Source organism: Procambarus clarkii, chromosome 56 (assembly GCF_040958095.1).
Source record: "Procambarus clarkii isolate CNS0578487 chromosome 56, FALCON_Pclarkii_2.0, whole genome shotgun sequence".
NCBI lineage: Eukaryota > Metazoa > Arthropoda > Malacostraca > Decapoda > Cambaridae > Procambarus > Procambarus clarkii.
In genome coordinates, this window is record NC_091205.1 from 17,704,437 (window position 1) to 17,725,728 (window position 21,292).

The 21,292-nt window shown below is 39.9% G+C and overlaps 1 protein-coding gene across 18 annotated transcripts in view; it reads right to left on the reverse strand.

Moving 5' to 3' along the window:
• LOC123770661 (protein strawberry notch) overlaps positions 1-21,292 on the reverse strand; it is a 125,918-nt gene that overhangs the window by 80,328 nt on the left and 24,298 nt on the right. For all 18 annotated transcript variants that reach the window (XM_069305791.1, XM_069305793.1, XM_069305785.1 and 15 more), the window contains 2 exons: positions 13,837-14,019; positions 9,529-9,672 (listed from right to left, as the gene is read on the reverse strand). In XM_069305791.1, coding sequence (XP_069161892.1) covers positions 9,529-9,672; positions 13,837-14,019 — 327 coding nt within the window. The remainder of the gene's footprint in view (positions 1-9,528; positions 9,673-13,836; positions 14,020-21,292) is intronic.

Below are 21,292 nucleotides of genomic sequence, written 5' to 3' on the forward strand. Positions count from 1 at the left end.
TTTGCCTGTGTTGCATCTAGCTCAATTAGGAGTAATTCTCCTTCTTACTTAGTGACTAATGCTATCTAATGTTGGCTTTCTGTGAGAACCTTCCCCCATCCCTTCATCTTAGCCAGATCACAAACTTAAATATTTGTTTTTATCTATGATAATTTGTTGACTATGACCAACAAGTTTGTGTTCTGCTGCTCTCCTAATTCTGGTGTACTCATTTCTACCCCTCTTTAGCACCTCCATCTGTGTCCAGTTTTCTGAAGTTTTCCATGGTGTACTGCCTATTGATCTTGCCTTCCTGTAGTCCCATAATCTGTAATCTTGTACATTCCTTATCCTATTTCTTTGTCTGGCCTGCTCTCTCTTCATCTACTCAGTATTTAAGCACAAAAAATTAGTTACCGACATCAATCTTTTGATGTCTGCCTTATTTGGGTAAACACCAATTATACTGTTGCTGTTAGAGCCTCTCATTGGTTCTCTCAGTTTCTTCACTCCCATGGTGGTTCTTCATTACTCAGTCTATTTCCCTGTCTTTAAAATCCCTAAATGAAAAAAAAAACACTAACTCCTGCCACAACCCTTTTGGGTTCTTCAAATTCATTCAAGTACTGTACAGAAGTTTCTTTTTTTTTTTTTTTTAACTTGAATCACTCCTCCCTGAACCTTCTGTTGCTTAGTTGTGACTGAGCCTTACCACTATTTTCTTTGTCTCCACAATTGCACTCATCAATTTTCCCTTGAGTTACTGTGTTATGATGCTGTAGTTTCTCCACTCTTTCCTGTAGCTTTACCTCCTTGTTCAGAATGCCATGTGATTTCATTTACAAAACCTTAATATTGTTGATCTTCACTAGGGTGCTTAGTTCTTACCCTGGGAGGTAGAATTTCTAGTTGGCCTATGCCTAATCAGGGAAGGTGTGTTTATGTTTTGCTGACACTTCTGGCCATTCTGGCTTGGTGGACACATTTTTGCTGTGGTGGTGGATGGGGTCATGGAGGGGCACAATGTATAAATGTTTGTTATTGGAAGATTTGGAATAGGAATAGATGCATGAAGGAGTAGTGGTGTCAATGCCATGCATAACAGAGATTTGGTGTGGTACGAACATGAAAAATCAAGAGCTAGAGAAGCCAAAATGGACAATCTAAGAAGCACGTGTTAAAATAAATAAAATAGGGAAGGACAATATAATTGAAATACCGAGTACAAAAGTCAATAAGCTGCAAGATTGAGTTGATAATACTGAGATGGTTTGGTCTATTGAAAGTTAAGAGAAGAAGGCCAGGAAAAAGGGTGTTGGCTATGTTCAGCAAGTGTATGGAAGCCAGGAGAGCTTGTGGACAAAACAGCATATGACAAGCAATAAGGCAGGATTTAAGGGAGTGAATGAACAGTATTTATATGCAAAGAATATGGTAAAATATGGTAATTCCCAAGAATTAACTTGTACCTTGTCTTATAAAGCAGTGTACTGTTATCGTGGATAATTGCTCGAGTGTTGTAGGATTTGTCTATGCGTGAATGATATAATGGATAACTTATTTTGAACATGTTATTATTTAATATCAATAACTTTTTTTTTTTTTACTATACTCTTCAACCTTTTTAATCCAGGCTAATGCCTCTCTACACCATGAAAATGGGTTTTGGGATAATGATAATGGATGTATAATGGTGTAGCAGATCTACAGAATAGAATAAAATAACATGACCAGGGATAACAGATCCATGTTACATGAGCTGTGTGTTAAGAGTGAGTTACATCCAGACTAGCCTCTCAATCTCTTTATGTAAAATACCAGAGGCTGAGCAAAATTATACAAATTAATATTAGATTAATTTAAAGCAATGTAAGTCACCTTTGAAACTGTGCATATCTTATTGACATTCTTTCTTTCCAAATATATGTAATTGCAAATTTTTAGCAATATTTTTTAAATGTCTTAAATTTAAGCTTTATAATCAAAAATATATTGCAATAAAAGGCAGATGTCTTTATGCTAATGGTCATTTCTCTCCTGTTTTTCATAATGCATCTAATTATGGCGTTAAAATTATTACGACTACTATTCATTGCTTTTTCTTTTCCATTTGTTCAAAACCATATTATATTGGATAATTATAATAATATGTTAGGAAATCATTACTTGTCCTTGTATAAACAAAAAATTTCTTGAAAGTCTGTATGCCAGACTATTAATTATATACTCTATTATAATCATAGTGATAAAGAGTTTTTTATACTAAGTTTTTTATATATGTACAGCCATTTATAAATAAATTATTGATTGAATAATTAAGGTAAATAACAATTTGACACAGTACATTAAAAAATTTATATTTGATTTGTACATATATTAAAAAAATATATAATTTATTTTTGCTATTTTTTCTGTAATCAAAATTAGATTTGCATGTTAATTCAATCATAATGCACATAAAATAAAAACTTGTATATGCAGTAGAGTGACTGAACATAAAACTGAAAGTTGGGGGAGTGTGCCGAGGGCCGCCAGATGGCATCCCAGCTAGAATGAAGCAGGTCTTCCCCATAAAATTTGTTAGAATGAAGTTACATGATATCTTTAACAGCCTTATAGTCTGTGACACATACTCATCCTGTCTGTGGATCTGCAATTCCTATACTTCCTTTTTTGCTGCACTGCTTTATATATCACTCCTTGCCAGGTCCATTTTCAGGTCAAGTCCTTAGCACTTGACCTGAAACTCAGTCCTTAGCACTCAGTCTTCTTGCTCTCATAATTCTTGCATAACTGCAGCCTTTTTATCACCATATTGCATTTTTCTCTCTTATATCCACAACCACACTTCTTTTTGCTCGTCTGTCTGATCACCACACGTTTGTTTTTTATACACAGATCAGGACAGAAGATGACTTCTGATTCTTGTTTGCAGGCTTAGAGCTTTCTCCTCTTCCAGTTTATCTTAAGCCTGGGTGAAGAGAATGCAAACAGTCGAAAATCGTCAACCAGTCATCCCTGTCTGTTAAGGACTTGACTCTAATCAAAATGGATTGTGATGCATTCTGGTGACATTTTTCTGTTGTCCCTCTCTCATACACCCCCATTGCCTTAAACATGAGGCTGCATCACTCCTGTCACTTGCATCTATACCCCTTCTCACTCTTAACAACTTCCTATTTATATTGTCTCTCTTCTTATCCATCCAGCTAAGGTGTGGGATTCCTTTATGACAAACATCACTGTTCAATTTCTAGACCCAATTTGAAATATGACCACTGTGGCCAGAAGGTAGAAAATTTATAGTAAATTCTATAATTTTTCAAGTTTTTCCTAAAACTAGATTCTGTGATATTTAGCAGAGGATGACATCAATTTACTTAATTGCAATTATGACAAAATATAGGAAAATTTAATCTTTGAAACTATTTAGGCTATGATGAAAAGAATTTACATACTATATGATATAGTTCTCAGACATAGACATTCAAAACAAAGTGAAATTTTTTTAACCATTCTAACAAGGAAAATTTTAAAATATGATTGGCTCAACTCCAAAATCTATGTAGAATATTGTTTGCCATTTAGACTATTGGAATTATCCCCTAGCATCTGGTCATGTGAAAACATTTTTCTTTCTAAATAGCATTAGGAATCTTAATTATATTACTGTTCACAAGTCTTCAAAATTTGATGCCAATACACATGGTATTTTCTACCAGGAATACTTAATTATATAAAGGATGAACATACTTCTAACAGGTCTACACCTCCCAATAATGATAATATGCTCAGTTTTTATAAACATACGTAAGTGTTGTAGGTTTCATGTATGAATAATTCTCAATATATTGAATGGAAACGTTGCAGATCAGCCCACCTTCCAGTTTAGGTACTACTGGTATTTACAGAAGCCATGTGGACCACCAATCATATATTGATGTAATGAACAATTAGAAAGTACAATTTGGTACTAATGAAAAACTGGAAAAGGTTTTGTGCCTTTTTCCCAATAAAATCTAACCAAACCTAACCATCCTCGACCTAAGTACAGTACTCACTATCTGAAACCTAATATAGCAGATATATGCAATACTAGACCTGCAACGAGCAGAAGCCGCCAATAGAAACCAAGCAACACAGACCTCCAGGAACAACAGAGAAAGAAGAAGACTGAAGAGCCAGGGCACGAGCAGAAGCCAATGACAGAGCCAGGAGATGAATACATAGAAAACAACCTCCCGGAGGATCTGTTCAAACAACATTAGCAAGGAAGTTCATGCAGAAGCAGCCGAGATCAAGACCCTAACTGAGGGGCCCCCCCACCCTGCACTCTCATCCCCATGCAAGACAGAGGCCTAAACGACTGTGAGTCCGAAGGCATCTGCTGCCAAAGCAGCCGAATGAGTGGAAACTTGAGCAAGCAGTGGCACGCAACCAACATGACAAGGAAGCACAGATGTGATGAAGTACTCATTGAGAAACTCTAGAGATCCCCCCCCCCAAGAACACCAGTAACACCGTGGAAACCTCCAGTCACTCAAGGGTTCAGTTACAAAAGCCACGCCAAGTCCAGAGAGAAAAGGAATAGTCTGCCAGCCAGGAAAACTCTGGAACCACGGAATGCCACCAAGATGGGAAGAGGAACCGAACTGAAAAGAAGCCGGATCCAGCACCAAGGCATAAGCCGGGTCCTGCAGGAGATAAGCACTGAAAGCCTCCCAAACTTAAACAAGGAAATCTGAGACAAAGAATCCTTCCAATGGACAAATCCGAGGAACCCAAAGGCCCCAGCCGAAAATGAACCCAGGTGGGGGGTGGGGCGTGGGGGGGGGAGCTACTCCCAACACACTCAAAAAGGGAAGGATGATTAGAAAACTCCCCACCCCTGCAGAATTGCTGAAGAAGCCCCTGAGCAAAGGGCACAAGAGCAAGCGACCATTGACAAATGCCCAGGGGCAGAGTCAGAAAGGCAGAGCCCAAGGGAGAGGTTTACAAAAAGGGAATCTGCTGGATCGCCTTAGAAGTCTCGGCAGGAAAGAGGGGGCTCAACCACCTCCGTGCCCACATCATTAGGGGTAGCCCCTAAAGCCACCCGAGCCTCACCCTGAGCTAAACCCCGCCCTGAGCTAAACCCCGCCCCAACTCCAAGACCACCAGATGTGTGGGAGCCAGAAGCAGGGCAAACCACACCCACCTGGAAAAGAAGAGGAGGCACGGATTGAACCAAAGCCGAAACGACCAACGCCCACAGAGTCCCCAAAACCCCAGCCAGACAGCTCCAAGGCCTTCAATCAGGCAACCAACCTGGCCTGTTGCAATAAGGAGAACTGATCATGCAACAAGGCTGCTGCCTGATTTCAAATATCACTAAAGGGATAAATAAGAGGAGCAGAAGCAGGGAACAAGTCCCGCCAGACCCCGTGTCGGAGGTGTCCCCAACCCCCAGGCATCATGACGGAGGCAGGACAAATGGTCGTCTCCCTGAGGCAAGGCAAGGGTAATGAACAACATTCAAAGTTATCCAAGGGGAGAGTGAGCCCAGAAGTAGTACCATGGTACAATCGAGCACACAGGTTTTTCAGAGCCAGCAGAGGGAATAAACCCTACAGAAAGCCCAGGCACTGGGGCCAGCTAAGCCAGTAAACCCTATCTAAAGCAGGCAAATTGACTGCAAGTAGCAGTCGTGAAATCTCGGGGGCAAAAGAAGAGGACCACCACCACAACCTAGGCTAAGCCTAATAAGGAGCTAGGCAGACTTCCACTGCCACAACAGGCTAAAATGCCAAAATGAAAACAAAAGCAAACCCCAAAATCACACAAGCAAACTAACACAGATAAAAACATCAACCACCACGTGATAGTAATGCATGCTGTGCTAGCCGCAATGCACCCACCAGCAAACAAACACACCATTACCTGGGGCAAGGCGGATAGCTAAAGACCCCTGACTCACCCAAAGGTGAGAGGACAACCACAAGCGAGGAAGCCCTCTAACGGGGAGTGTTTCCCAAACGCCCCAGGAAAGATAATCCTGAGACGCATGGGCAGTACCTACGGAGCACCTATTGACGGGGGCGCTAGGCGCATACTACTCCAGTACCGTAAACTGCTGGCAACATGTACACCTCCGTTTCATACAACCATATCAAGGGTGAACCACAAACAAAAACAGGAACACGGAGCCAGAGCAACCGCAACCACTTGGCACTGCACCAGTCAAAAAACTGAAGAGTGATGGCCCTGACCTAACCAGGCTGGCTCCTTTCCCCACCCTGTGGGGGGTGGTGGGTGGAGCTAACGAGCAGGGAGTTCTGGGGAACCCTCCGCTCATGCACTCGCAGCATGAGTTAACAGCACTGCTGTTCAGCTTATGACCACAGCATCGCCTAATATTGTCAACTTATATATGAAACTTGTATTATTTAGCCTTGATAGTACTACAGAAGAGCCTGACTGTGATAAAGACTGTGTACAATGTTCAGATATCAGTGAATCAATGCTGTTAAAGATGTTCACAGCACTAGCCACAGCACATTGCCATTATTTCATCTATCTAAGAATCTTCAAACGACTTCTCACATTCCTTTACAAAATAAACTTGAGGGAATTATTTATTTACAGGATTTAGTGCTCAGGATTCTGATAATAGTAGGATTGTGGTGAGAATAAGAGATGTGTGTTGTATGGTGAGAGGAGTAATCTTGGTGAGAGAGGGAGGGAGGTGGTGTCGTCTGCTGACTGTGTGTGGCATCCTGGTATTGTCTGGTCTCACCATACCAGCTTAGTGGTTCATTATGGTGAATACATATGTAGATAGGTATATACAATGTGTGTGTGTATATAATGTATAACAGCAAAAACTCTGTTTGATCGATCACAGAATATAATATACGTGGCACATGAGATGAGCCCCATAATTTTGAGCATAGTGATATTCCACACATTGAACTATATAAGTTCCACAAATTGCACATTTTTTAATGATATCACAGCAAAAACCCAGAGAAAAAACGAATGAGAAACATCAAAATAATTGTGAAACATTATATTCGCAGCAACTGCCGCCCCACAGGGTGCTGGGGTCAAGTAACCCCAAGCATGCCATTGCTCAGCGCCCATAATTTGCTCAACTTCCCAGCTCCATCATGGCGAATGTAACTTACAATTTTTTTTTTAGTTTCCCAAAATCATAGAGTGCATTTTAACAATAATAATATAAGAAGAAAAAATGTTTTTGGTAAGAATTTATTTTTGGCACACCACAGGGGTGTCATATTTTAATGTAGAGCAAGTGGTTTAAAAGATACCAAATTAAACACCCCTTACCATGCATAGTAACTTCGCAGTACGAGTTGAAGTAAGTATCACTAGGCAATTTGCATTTGGCCCAATATGCGGAAACACCCAAAATTGTCAACAGACAAAAATGTGAAAGGGTTAATACCATTAGGAAAATTATACCTTAACAGATCAACTTCTAGAAATATGATTAAAAAATGAACTGGTATAGAATAAGAAGTCTTAGTTCGTATAATTCATATAAATAGTAATATTATTACAAATCCTGAAATCCCTATTTGTTAAAAAAAATGGGAAAGTGAGAATAGAAGACCTTACAGTCTATAAGAGAACTTTCTGCTATACAAGATAAAAAAAAAAAAAAGCAACGAATCTAATGAAACACCAGTTTCTGGGTGAGCCTTGGAGGCCCCCTACCACCCTCCAGTCGGCGGCTTTTTATCATTCAAAAACTGGCTGATGGTGGCTTGGTTCATCCGGGCCGGCTCCTCCCTCCCTCCCTCCAATGTTGGGGAGCAGGGGGTTAGTTGGATGAAGTTTTGCTAGTTTGTTTTCCTTATGGAGAAGTTCTTTTGATATTTGGAAAGCATAGGTCACATTTTTCAACCAGGCAGTTTTGATTCGCCTACTTTTTGGGTGCCTTCGCTGGTTGGCAAGATGACAAACTTTACATGTAGTGTTCATGGGCAATTGCTCTCTCTGCCTCTCTGGGAGGGGGACCAGGTTCTGGCCCCCCATACAAGAACTCTACGACTCATGCCTCCAAGTAGTATGGCAATTAATCATTATAGATACCTTCAGGGAGCCAACAATGCTCCCCACAGAAAAGGATATGCCTTCTACTGCTAGTATATTGCGCCATATTGTATTTGCTTCCTGTGTGTGTTTTCTGCCTGGTTTTGTTGTGTGGACTTAACTCTTTGTGCACTGAACTCCATGTGCCATCACAGTTGATTATGAACACTGCAATCGCAGTGCTCATGAACATTGCCATCACACTCTCAGATTTTTCTCTGGTGTGTTTAGGTGTTCGTACTTTCACGGCCAGGCTACCGGAGTGGTGTGCCTTACCATAAGTATTTCTGAGGTCTTCTGACCTCTGTTTATGCCCTGGGTTGGGAGTGTTCATTAAGTTGTGTGTAATGCACTTGCACGAGCTTTGTTTATATTGCATGCAGCAGGTGTCATTTTGCAGCATAGGGAGTGAGATCCGCTGTTGGTTCCCATTTTCTTTGACAAGCATCCCCAGTGCCTGGAGCACCTGTCTGGCTTATTACTGCCAGGCCCTGGCAAGGTCAGTTATGCATAAAGGACAGCCCAACAAGACCGCTTTCACCTAATGCAAGTTTGAAGGCTGTTTGTCAGCTTTGCTACATGGCAATGATCATTCTTTCTGCCTTTGCCATGCTGCCTGTTGGGATGCCTCTTATGACCCCAAATTCTATGGAGTTTGTTCCCCACAGATTCTAATCCTGCCTTCAAAGTGGAGGCCTATTAGGCAGCTGCTGCATTATGGGATAGGTTTGCAGAGTTTCAGCCTTTGGGACTTTGTAGAAGCCCCAAGACTGCCCTGTGAGGGATATAGGGACCCAGAATTGGAGGTGGTGATGGACTCCACTCTGGCTCCAGCCATGCCTCATCTTCCTTCCCAGGCAGGTGTGGTTTGCCCTGCACTAGTCCTGGGGGCTGTGGTGGGTATGTGGGTATGTGGGCCTGCTGGCCGCTCCAAGCAACAGCCTAGTGGACCAAACTCTCACAAGTCAAGCCTGGCCTCGGGCTGGGCTTGGAGAGCAGAACTCCCAGAACCCCATCAACCAGGTATCAACCAGTATCAACCAGTCCCCCCACCCCCTCTCCCACCAGCTTCAAAATGGTTTCAGTCTTTTTTTCAAGTTTCAGAGTCAGGACTGGGTTTAGCTGTGGATTTAGCTCTAGATGTAGCACAAGGCTCATATGCACTTGTCGAGCCTTTTTGGGCAGGTGATTTGAGGTTACCTCTTACTTCCATTACCCACATCATCTACTACTTATACTTCAGCCTTTGCTGCTGCAGCTACTGCTACTACCATTACTATTACTGTTGCTGCTCCAATGTAACACACTACTCTACCTCTACTCTACTCGACTTTTTAATACCAAAGAATTAAATATTTTAATATAATTTATAATTATAGTCTCAAAATACCAATTCAGTCTTCTGTATAGAGAAAGAAAGATAACACTATTAACATTAAGAACCTAACCCACCCCTTTGCTGGAGGTGGCCATCTGGCCGCAGGACTTGGTACCCTGGGGTGTATGCAGCTTTTGTAACAAGTCCTCGCTGCAGTAACTGTTGCTGGAGAGCAGCACGGTTCTGCAGTCCAGCAGCACCAGCCATACCTTCTAATCCTTCAAAGTAATAAAGTATATATATTAATATTCCAGTGGTAGAGATACTAAAGACAGTTAATGCAATCAACAAATCTTGAATGTATAAGTGTATATCTTCTATGAACTACAATAAAAGTATCTAAGATTGGTGATATTGATTGATATGGTATCTAAGATCTCAGTTTGATGAAGGGGGGGGGGGGGGCCAAGGTGAGTGTGAAAAATGCACAGCATATGCAAGAAACAAGGCTGGGCAGCAGTAGTTTGTAAAGAAGGAGTAAATGCATGTCTGCATTTGTAATAACTTTGTAATAAATAAATAAATATATATATATATATCTATATATATTGCTTATCCACCCAGTATCTCCTCTTGTGATGGTACAAGCCAGAGCATGGTGCACCACACAATGCCACACCACACCACTGGCACTTGTAGATGGTGTCCTTCCTTTTACCAGACTTGTAGCAGACATGACACTTCAGACCTTTCTCGATGCGCATTAGGGAATGGTTCAAGTTTCTGTTCAGATTTTCCCAAAATATGAGGTCTTCTCCTAGCAGCACCACCACTAGGAGTTGTCTGAACCTTGTCTTCCGAGTCAGATGATGATTCTTCATTTTGAGGTGAAGAAGGGAAGAGTGGTCGCCTCACACCTGATGGTCTGGGGGATGCAAAGTTATCGCCAGTAGCTCTGCTCTCATCGTCATGTACACCACTACCAGCATGTATGATGTTGTCATTTTGGAGAGGCCAATTCTTATACTCAAAGTTCAACAGTGACCAAATTATTACTTTGTGGAACTGGAGCAATGAGTTTCTTTGTATCAGTTGAGTAGTAGCTGTATAACACAAAAGCATTATAAAGAGCCATTTGCAGAAAGTAGAATGTGATTTTCTGCGTCCACTTGTGACATTTCCGTGTGAAATGTAAATACAGTATTTGATCATTTGGTCAAAGTGATCAACACCTTTCATGTGCTGTTTGTAGTAACAGATTTCCTGTGGTTTGTTCACAATGACCTGTTGCACTGAAGATGTTCCGTCAGGTTTGTGTACTCCTTTCCTTCGTTCCATTTGTTGTGTATCTGCACTGTGCCAAGTTGTGATGAGTGAAACTTATCTTTCCCACAGGATTATATAAGTATTGTCCTTCCGTCTGAATACAGTTTTATCTACTGGCAGTTTACCCTTTGCTTGTAGCTGAAGATCTTTTAGTGCACCACGCTGCAATCTGAGAGTACCACAGGTGTATACACTTTGTTCAAGCAGCTTCTCACCAAGTTGAAAGGAGTTATAGTAGTTACCCATATATAAATGGTAACCTTTGTTCTTCAGGGGTTCAATCAAGCCCATAACCGTTTAAGGGGACGTCAATCTTGTCAGGTCAAAGTTGTTCAATGTCAACCAATATTATTTGACTAGTTGTATATGAAAAGTGCTGAAATTGTCCCAAGTTTCAGTACTGCAGCGTAAATAGAAAGGGAGATTTTTTTTTGTTTTTTTCAACGTTTTTTACACATTTTCAAGTCCACACTTCAGAACACACGTTTCAGATATAATTATTCTGTGACACTTTTCTGACACATTAGCATATAATAAAGGACTTTGATTTATAGAATTTCCAAAACATCTTTAGTTTTCCTAATACAAATGTTCAAAGTTCCCAAAAATATTTTTTGCAAATATGGCATGTTTATTGCTATTATAAAATCAATAAATGAACTTAGAGAAAAATGAAAACTCTCCAATGTAGAGACATGCCCTCCACATATACTGTGTAAGTTTCATGTAAATTGAATAAAAAATGAATCAGTTTTGTAAACGTTTGTGTCAATTGAAAAAAAAAAAATGAATAAAGTCTAAGCTTCTAAAATCTGTGGCTGAGGTTGACATCAACCAATTTTCTCCAAAATTGGCATCCTTACAGATAGGCTTACGTACAGTCAGGTGTGTAAGTTTGATGCAAATCGCCCGGGGAAAAAAAAAAAAATTAAACTAATTATAATATTTGTTTAATATATGCTATTGTGATAGCAAAGAGTCATAGCTATGATTTCAGTTGACACTTTTGATTGATAATCGATTTTGACCATTTTTGCATAATTTTCACAACTACTTCAATATTTTTTTTCTCCCTTTCTATTTATGCTACGATGCTGAAACTTGGACCAGATGAAACACTTTTCATATAGAACTTGTCAAAAAAGTTTGATTGAAATCGAACAAGTTTTCATTTATTGCATTTTTGGAACCTGATGCCCCCTTAAATTGTTGTCTTCCCAATTCCTGCATATACTTAAAAATCATAAATGTAACCAGTATACAATTCAGCCAGCATGTACAGAATTACTCCATACTTACCAGGTTTATTTAGATTATAAACCTTGAAAGATAGACGTTGATAGATAAGACTCCATGACATTGTGCCTTCATCCAAACAGATTTTTCTGAGGAATGTATACTGTTTTACATTGATGTGCTAGATATTACATTATTGTTCTAACTTTTATTAGTCTGCCATGATTGTCTTTGGGAATGGCATTACAGTATTGTTATGAATATGAAAATACTTTGCAATCATTACAAATCTTTTCGCCATCATAAATGTATTCAACGAAGGTACATGCCACAATTTAGCTGTTTGCCAGTACACTGTACATAGTCATATCTGGCAAGCTCTTTTACACTCACTTCATCCCACTTATTGTTTGTGTTGTTAGAAGCACTGGACATGCTTTGTAATGCATACAAGTTAGTTTCATATACCATATATTTCAGCCAATCTCGCATAATAAATAACTAAAAATCTCAGGAGTGTTAAGTACTGGTACAGTTAAGCCTGGTGTTCCTGTAAAACTGTCTACAAATGATGCAATTTTGTCCCATAGTCCCGGCTTCACCAGAACTGGCGCATGGGGTACGTGCGATACGAGTTCTAATAGCAGGGCCTGCACGGGCGGCAGTATAAACAATCATCACCACTCCCCCTCACTTTGAATTTCATTATCACCTGCTGTTTCAATCACCTCACTATCTACATCACTGTCACTTTCATCACTTTCAAGATCAAGATCAGAAAATTCGTCAACTAAAGCCTGGAATTTTGTTGGTGTGTGTTTCACTTTTCTGTACTTTTGGTGAACACTACTTAGCTTTTACCTCCGATGTGTTTCTTTCCTGCTTTTATCATAGACTGGCTCTGTTCTTGATCACTATCCATCTTGGAGTGAATGTAGTGTTTATAAAGGCACTAACAAATATAGTCGAGGTAAAATAACTAGAATGGGCACATGTTTTTATGCAAGGGGAGGCTGCAGCGGTCACGAGTGTGAACACAATAACAATAGGTCTACTGTGTGGGTGGCGGTGCCATGATGCCACATGGGCCATCACAGAAAATGGGAAGACGTTGGTGCACTTTTTAAAGCAAGTCCCATAATCATCGGAAAAAATGGATTTTTAATTAATATGTTAATTTAGGACGCAGCACGCATTCTCGCCCAGACTGAGCATATTCATACAAGGATGCATTATGAGTTATCGGCCAGGCAAAGTTTAAGAACAGATTCAACAAAACTTTGAACAACACAATAGTTAAATTAAAGTGTAGTAGGCACAACTAGGACAGTAGGAGGGGCATAAAGAGCAAGATGACCTCTCCCATACATACTGATAGGTAGGTACTCATAGGTAAGAACTATACAAAAAGGTTTCCTTGCCCCTTCTTCCTCTATATTTATATAGTTTCTAATCAGGCAAAATGAAGTAGGCAGAGTCTGGGCACCCTGTGCCTATACCCTGCCTACTATAGTACTCCGTTATAGTACCTAATAAAGGTACTAACTCCAGGTGACAGTTAGGGTAACAGCCAGACAAGCCAATTAGCCTACAGTCGAGTGGTTTTTGGTCTCTGATGCCATGTATTGCTTGGAAAGGGCTCGACTGTAGTTAATGGGGTTTATTACACAAGCATGACTCAACAATGATATCTGAACCCAACTATTATACCAGTGCAAAATGTTGACCTGCCTTAAATGTGCAGAACATCACCTAAAGAAGCCATTTAATGTCTTGCTAAGAAAGGAAGTTATCACTTACACTTGAAGCCTTATTTTTACCACTACCCCAAAAAACAAATTTAATTATAAAATACTCATCATGTAAACTAGAATATTTACCTGAAGAAGACAGAGCAGTACTCAGGAGATCTGGCTTGGGCTTGAGGTCCGTCTGTGGTGCAGCAAGCAGGGACTGGAGTGTGAGACCTGAACTGCTGGCACCTAAGGAGGAAAGGGTACCACCTGGTTCTTTTTTCAAGGGTTTTTCTTCTCCCTTAAGCACACCAAGATTCGTCCCCCCTCCTGTAAGCCAAATGTTTCATATTAAAGATAATACAAATAAGCTTTAGAGAAACATTCATCTGGAAAACGATTCCCACATGAACATGAGAAGCAAGAGATATTTGTAAGTGCACTAAGTATCATGCCATCACTTTCCCTGTTCAGTAAAACTAGATCGCAGACCATTAGCAGCACGTTCAGTCGCCCTTATGTGACTCATTCCCCCATCTCCACCCATGTGTGTGCCTGTATACATTACACACTATGAGGAAACACTATTTACACTCATTATTACACAAAATATTAACAAAATCTATTCTTTATTATAAAGCACTAATGTTTAATTTCAGTACTACTGTACTTATGATAAAATAATAACCCAGATTTATACCTTACCTTGTGTTACCTTGCATTGAGTCTAAGGAGCAACATGCCTTTGCCCCAGTCTCTGACCAAGGCCTCCTGGTTGGTACTCAGATGTGGCTGCTCACAGCCTGATGTATATATCACAACCTGGTTCATCAGATATCCTTTGGAGGTGTTTATCAAGTTATCTTTCAAACACCTTGAAAGGTCTGCCAGTTACACCACTTACGTGTAAAAGGAATGTTGAAGTCTTGGGCCTTTGATGTCAACCATTATGACAATCACAGAAGCTTTAGAAGGAAAAGCAAAATGCAATGTTGAATGCACAGATTTTGCAAAGGCATTCAACAAATTTGACCATGGAGTGATAGTCCATAAAATGAGATCAATAGGAATAACTGGCAAAGATTGGATTTTAACGTTGTCAAAAACAATGCAGAAAGTGATGGTAAATCAAGTAAGATCAAGCCCAAGTGCTGTGAAAAGCTCTGTACCCCAGGGCACACTAGACACTAAAACACTAGACACATGTCATCCTTTGCAGATGATACAAAAATCAGTATGAAAATTGCCACTGTAGAAGACACTGAAAAACTACAGGCAGATATCAATCCTAATGTACCGTCTTGTATATATATAAATAAATAAATAAATAAATAAATAAATAAATAAATATAAAGAAAGTATTTGATTGGGCAACTGAAAATAAGATGATGTTTAATGGCAATAAGTTCCAGGTACTGTACTGAGGTATGGTGGAAACGAGGAACTTAAAAGAAACACCGGGTAGAGGACACAATCAGACCTACTCATAGAAGGAAAGCAACATGTTAAGGATCTGGGAATTAAGATGTCTGACATTTAGTGAACATAACCAAGCAAATACAGTGGCAGCCATGAAAATGATAAGATGGATTATGAGAACGTTCAAATCCAGAGACCCCACACAGCAGTGCTAACACTATTTATAACACTGGTGCTGTCCCATCTTGAGTATTGCTTGGTACTCACTTCCCCTTTCAGAGCAGGAGAGATCTCTGAAATAGAGGGAATACAGAGAACATATACACGGCATGCATAGAGATGATAAAACATCTAAATTATTGCGACCGTCTCAAAGCTATCAAAATGTACTCTCTGGAAAGGAAACGAGAACAGTATCAACTAATATATACTGTATATGGAAGATACTGGAGGGCCAAGTCCCAAATTTGCACAGTAGAATAACAACGTACTGGAGCAAAAGGTACGGAAGTTAATGCAGAATAAAACCAATGAGGAGTAGAGATGCCATAGGCACAATCAGAACACTGTCTGAACATCAGAGGTCCACAACTGTTCAACACCCTACAAGCAAGCATTAGAAATATTGCCAGAACAGAAGTGGATGTATTCAAGAGGCACTTGGACCAGTTCTTGCAAGAAGTGCCAGACCAACCAGGCTGTAGTGGATATGTGGGCCTATGGGCCACTCCAAGCAGCAGCCTGTTGGACCAAGCAAGCACAAGTCGAGCCTGGCCCCAGGGAATAGGACTCCTGAAACCCTCTCCAAGTATGCTCCAAGTACTGTATGTTGATAGAGTTCTTTCTCAGCATACTTATAGCACCACTGCTTTTCAACAGAGCTGTTTTACACTTCCTGCCACGCCCTCTGGTCTCATATGGTGTTATTTCCATCTGCAAATTTGGAACCAGTCCCTCTAATATTTTCCAAGTGAAAATTACTATACATTTCTCTTGCCTGCACTCTAGGGAATATAGATTTTAACATTTTAGGCAGTCCCAATAATTCAAATGTTTTATTGAGTGGACTCTAATAGTAAAAGACCTCTGCATGTTCTCCAGGTAAGCAATTTCCCACACTTTGAATGGTGCTACAATATTCCACTCTAAAGAGCACTAATGTCATGAAGTTTATCATTGGTATAGCATCGCTTAATTGAAAGGTTCTTGTTATGTATGTGTTATGTCTTATTCCTCAATGGGGTTCTGGGTGTTCTTCTACTCCCCAAGCCAAGCCCGGGGCCAGGCTTGACTTGTGAGAGATCCAGCCTGTTATTTTTCTTGCAGTTGTGACAGCTACTTTAGCAGATTCTTTAAAAATTAAGTCTTCCAACATAATTACTAGCAAATCTTTCAGATTGTTTTTTAATTTTATAGCATGATTTGACTGTTTTATATGATATTTATATTTACATGATTTTTATATATTTATATGATTTTTAGATTTATATGATTTTTATATTTACATTTTTTCCATAGTAAAGGAGCTGGAACTTATCTGCATTTTACATCACATTATTTTATGTGGCTCACTGAAAGACCTGATTAACATCAGACTGGAGGTTTGCTGTATCCTCTATATTGTCTATTCTCAAACAAATCCTAGTATCATCTGCAAAGGATGAAACACTACTATAGTGACACCTCGGCTTATGAATGCCCCTATTTATGAACTTTTCGGGTTACAAGCCCAATTTCTTTGTAAAATCCGAATTGGGTTACAAGCTTTGCCTCGGGAAACGAAGTTTATTGATACACGTATGGCCGACCTAGCGCGTGGTGGCATGGTGATCGCACCTCAGTTTACCAGTGCCTCCCGCCTAGTGACAATCGTGCCTGAATTCTTTGTAAAGACTTAGTTTTTTTTTTTGGATTTTTGGGTATTTGAACATAAAAGTTTTTATTATATATCTCGCATGGGTCCCAAGAAAGCCAGTGGTAAGGTTCCAGCCAAGAAAACACATGGGAGAATGAACATAGATGAAAAAAAAGGATCATTCGTAAACATAAAAATGGTACACGGGTTGTTGAACTAGCTAGGCATTACAACAAATTTATGTCAACGATATGCACTGTACTTGCTAAGAAAAAGGACATTATGATACACAAGAGTAAGCAGGCAACAGCATTTCAGAGGCCATCTTTTGTGAGAAAGCAAGACAATTGCATGAAGTCCTTTTAAAGAAAACCCCTGGAATGAGTGATGCAGATACGAAAGAATTTAAGGCAAGCAGGGAATGGTTTGAGAAATTTAGAAAAAGAAGTGGTATTCATAGTGTTGCGAGGCACGGGGAGGCTGCCAGGTCAGACAAACCAGCGGCTGAAAGATTTATTATGAATTTAAAGATTTGGAAGGAGACTACCCTTCCAAACACTAACACCTCTCCTCCTCCCCCCTTCTCACTGTTTATCTTGAGTTTATCTTGAGATGATTTCGGGGCTTTAGTGTCCCCGCGGCCCGGTCCTCGACCAGGCCTCCACCCCCAGGAAGCAGCCCGTGACAGCTGACTAACTCCCAGGTACCTATTTACTGCTAGGTAACAGGGGCATTCAGGGTGAAAGAAACTTTGCCCATTTGTTTCTGCCTCGTGCGGGAATCGAACCCGTGCCACAGAATTACGAGTCCTGCGCGCTATCCACCAGGCTACGAGGCCCCTTCCATATGCCAACAGGAGTCATCAGTAAAGGTAAGTAATAACTTGTACATACTTTAGTACTGAAGATTTTGGTGAGTTAGGTATAAAATTTATTTTGCCGTTAATTTTTTGGTAGTCTGGAATGGATTAATTCAATTTACATTACTTCTTATGGGGAAATGAGCTTCAGTTTATATATATTCAGCTTATGAGCTGTCTCTGGGAACGGATTAAATTCCTTAGCTGAGGTACCACTGTAGTTTGTGTCCATGTCTATGCATCATTTGAGGACAATAAAAAGTATTGGAGCAAGCATAGTATCCTGGGGAACCGAGCTTTTCATGGTGGATGATCTGGATTGTACTTTGTTGATTATTATACACTCGGTTCTGTTCATTAGGAAATTAAAGACCCATCTTCCTGCTTTGCCAAGAATTCCTTTTAAGAGTATTTTGTTTACATTAACACCATAGTCACACTTGTTGAAAGCTTTCTCAAAATCAATGTGTATCACATCAGCATTTTGTTCGTCTTCCATGGTATCTAAGGTTATGTAGACACAGTAATAACGTGTGTTTTGTGGCCTTACTTCTTAGAACACTTTAAAGATTTTTATGATGTGTGATGTTAATGCTATCTGTCTATAATTTAATTAGTTTACATTTTAAAGTTATTAACATTTGCTATATTAGTACAAAGATTTTTTGATAGCTTATTAGCCGCATAACTGTGCACCTTAACCCTTAAACTGCACAACGCGCCTGCAAGCTCACGTGTGGTTTGCGCAACGCGCCTCCGGGTATTTGTATTTTTCACGTTCCATTCAAAACTCCCGCGGCTACATGGGGTTCACATCAGCTTCCTCAGGGCTCTTGTAAACAGACGCCATCTTTAAAAAAAATCGTGGTCCACATTCCCGGGTGTGGGAGCCTCAGTAGTGTGTGACCAACCCAGGCTGGCACTCGCAGCATGAGCACACAGCACTGCTGTTCAGCGTGTGACCACATCCAGCATCGCCTAATAATGTCAAAATATATATATAACTTGTATTATTTAGCCATGATAGTGTTATAGAAGAGCCTGAGTGTGATAATGACTGGGTACAATGTTCAAATATCAGTGATTCAATGCTGTTCACGATGTTCACAGCGCTAGCTACAGCACCACAGCATAATTTCGTCCATTTAGGAATCTTCAAATGATTTCTTAGGTTCCTTTTCAAAATAAACGTGTGGTCAATTATTCATTTACAGGAATTAGTGACCAGGATTGGGATAATAGCAGGATTGTGGTTATAATTAGCGTTGTGCGTAGTATTGCGGAAGGAGGAATTTTGGTGAGGGAGGGAGAGAATTGAGGTAGCCTCATTGTGTGTGTGTGGCTGCCACTCTTGTTTTGCTCACCATACTAGCTTAGTGGTTCGCTATGGCCAACACATATGTACAAGGGTGTATATATAGTGTATGTATATAGTGTAAGAACAGCAATAGGAGAATGTTGAGAGGAGCTATTTTGGTGAGGGAGGCGACGTAATCGTAGCGTCGTCTGCTGTCGGCTGTGATTTTTCATGCAGTGTATGGTGGCCACTGTGCTGTTTGGACACAATACCGGCTTACTTGCATAGTTCTGGTAAATAAAACATGTAGATAGGTATATAGAACATGTGTAATAAGAACTATAACAATATGGTGGGAGGAGCAATGTTGGCGAGTAAGATGTTGGAGTGAGGGAGACTGGCTGGGTGTGGCTGCTCTCACTCGAGGTGTTCTGAGTGTGTTGATGGTGAATGTATATAGTGTGTGACAGTGTATAGTGTGTAAATAGATTGTATATATACATAAATTAGCATGATACATAGTAATATGTGCATATGTGTACACAAGTGTCATGCACGTAACACAGTGTCTTCGGACAGTAAAGATGTCTTACTGCCATAATATAGTGTACGTGTTCACTATACATAGGATTAGCACGTAAAAACAAATAAAATGTATTTGGAACTGTGCGAAAAAAATGAACGAAAATATATTCGCGGCAACTCGCTCACCCCGCCCCGAGCGCCCTACTAGCCCCGGGAACGTACGTCACGGGCAAACAGGGAATGATGACGTCACGCCCCAACTTACGGACCCCATAGCAGCCAAAGTAAGTACAATTTCGATTTTTTTTTTACATACCCATACTGAGGGAAGGGTTTCTGACACTTTAAAAAGAAAAAAAGATTTTTTTCCAGAGAATTTATTTCCTGCGCACTGCGGGGGTGTCATATTTGGAGGCAACGCAGTTAAGGGGTTAAGTTAGGTTGATTTTCTTATTTGTTTAACAAATCTAAAAAATTATTTTTCCTTCTATATTTTTAAAACATTGACTTCTGATGTCAGGAAAATAAAAAAAATTATTCGTCATTTAAGTCTGGACAATGGGGCGAAGAGATATTGATAGCATCATATTCTGAGCAATAATTGTAAAATTAACTCTTTGCAATAGATTTATCCTTACCACTAATATCTTCTAAGGCCATAAAGGTCCTTGAAGTTTTGCATGGCATCAGTCATTCCTAGCGTGGGCATCACTTGGTGGATGGTCATGCACCTGACATGGTGCCCATCCTTTTACTAAGAAGGCTCAGGAGGAAACAAAGGCTTTCAGGATTTGTTTTCAATATGCTAGGGGTCTCGAGTATCAAATGATGTCTGCAATGAATCTCTAGGCATTTTGAATATTACCAGGCACACCTTTTAATATTACCAGGCACACCTTTTCTCCCACAGACAATTGACACACCAGCCCCTATCATTAGAGGGCATTGGGAGTAGGTTAACCACTGCACTGCGCACCTGTTTTCGGCAAAACTTCTTAGTGCAACTGTCGAGGATATTTTTGTTGTTTTTATAAATGTTTAGGTAAAGTTAATGTCAAAATGTTTCCAAACAACTATTTCCATTTAAAATCAGAGAGATTAATGAAACATTAAAAACATTAAAATATAGCCTAATTAAAAAAAATAGCACAACTCTGAGAGCACCTAAAGGCACTTTGGCCAGTGCAGTGGTTAAGGGTTAAAGCCACATCCACTGTCATCCACTGATGGCAGATGTAACATTTCACAGCCTGCCTACAATATCTTGCCCCACATGGTAAAACAAAACACAGTACTATAATACCTGTACCAACAGTCTAAGGGTTTGGAGATCCATAAATATGTCTTCAAAAAAGCCACTGGATAAAATAAATGGTGAAGACTCCAAAGTAAAACCGATGCCTTAATTATAATTGGCTGATAAGCTTAAGAATTTTACACATTTGGAAAGAAAAATTCAGATGAAGTTATAGTACAGTAAAACCGTTCACCTTAGAAAAGAATGCCAGTCACTGTTTCAATAAGCATTCCACAACATAAACACAGCTTTAAATGGTAAATTTCAGAAGTTGCATCCTGAAGCTGTTCTGAACGTTAAACGCTTAAAAACCTTATCTAAAGACAAAAACGAGCTCTTAAGGAGGGTGTG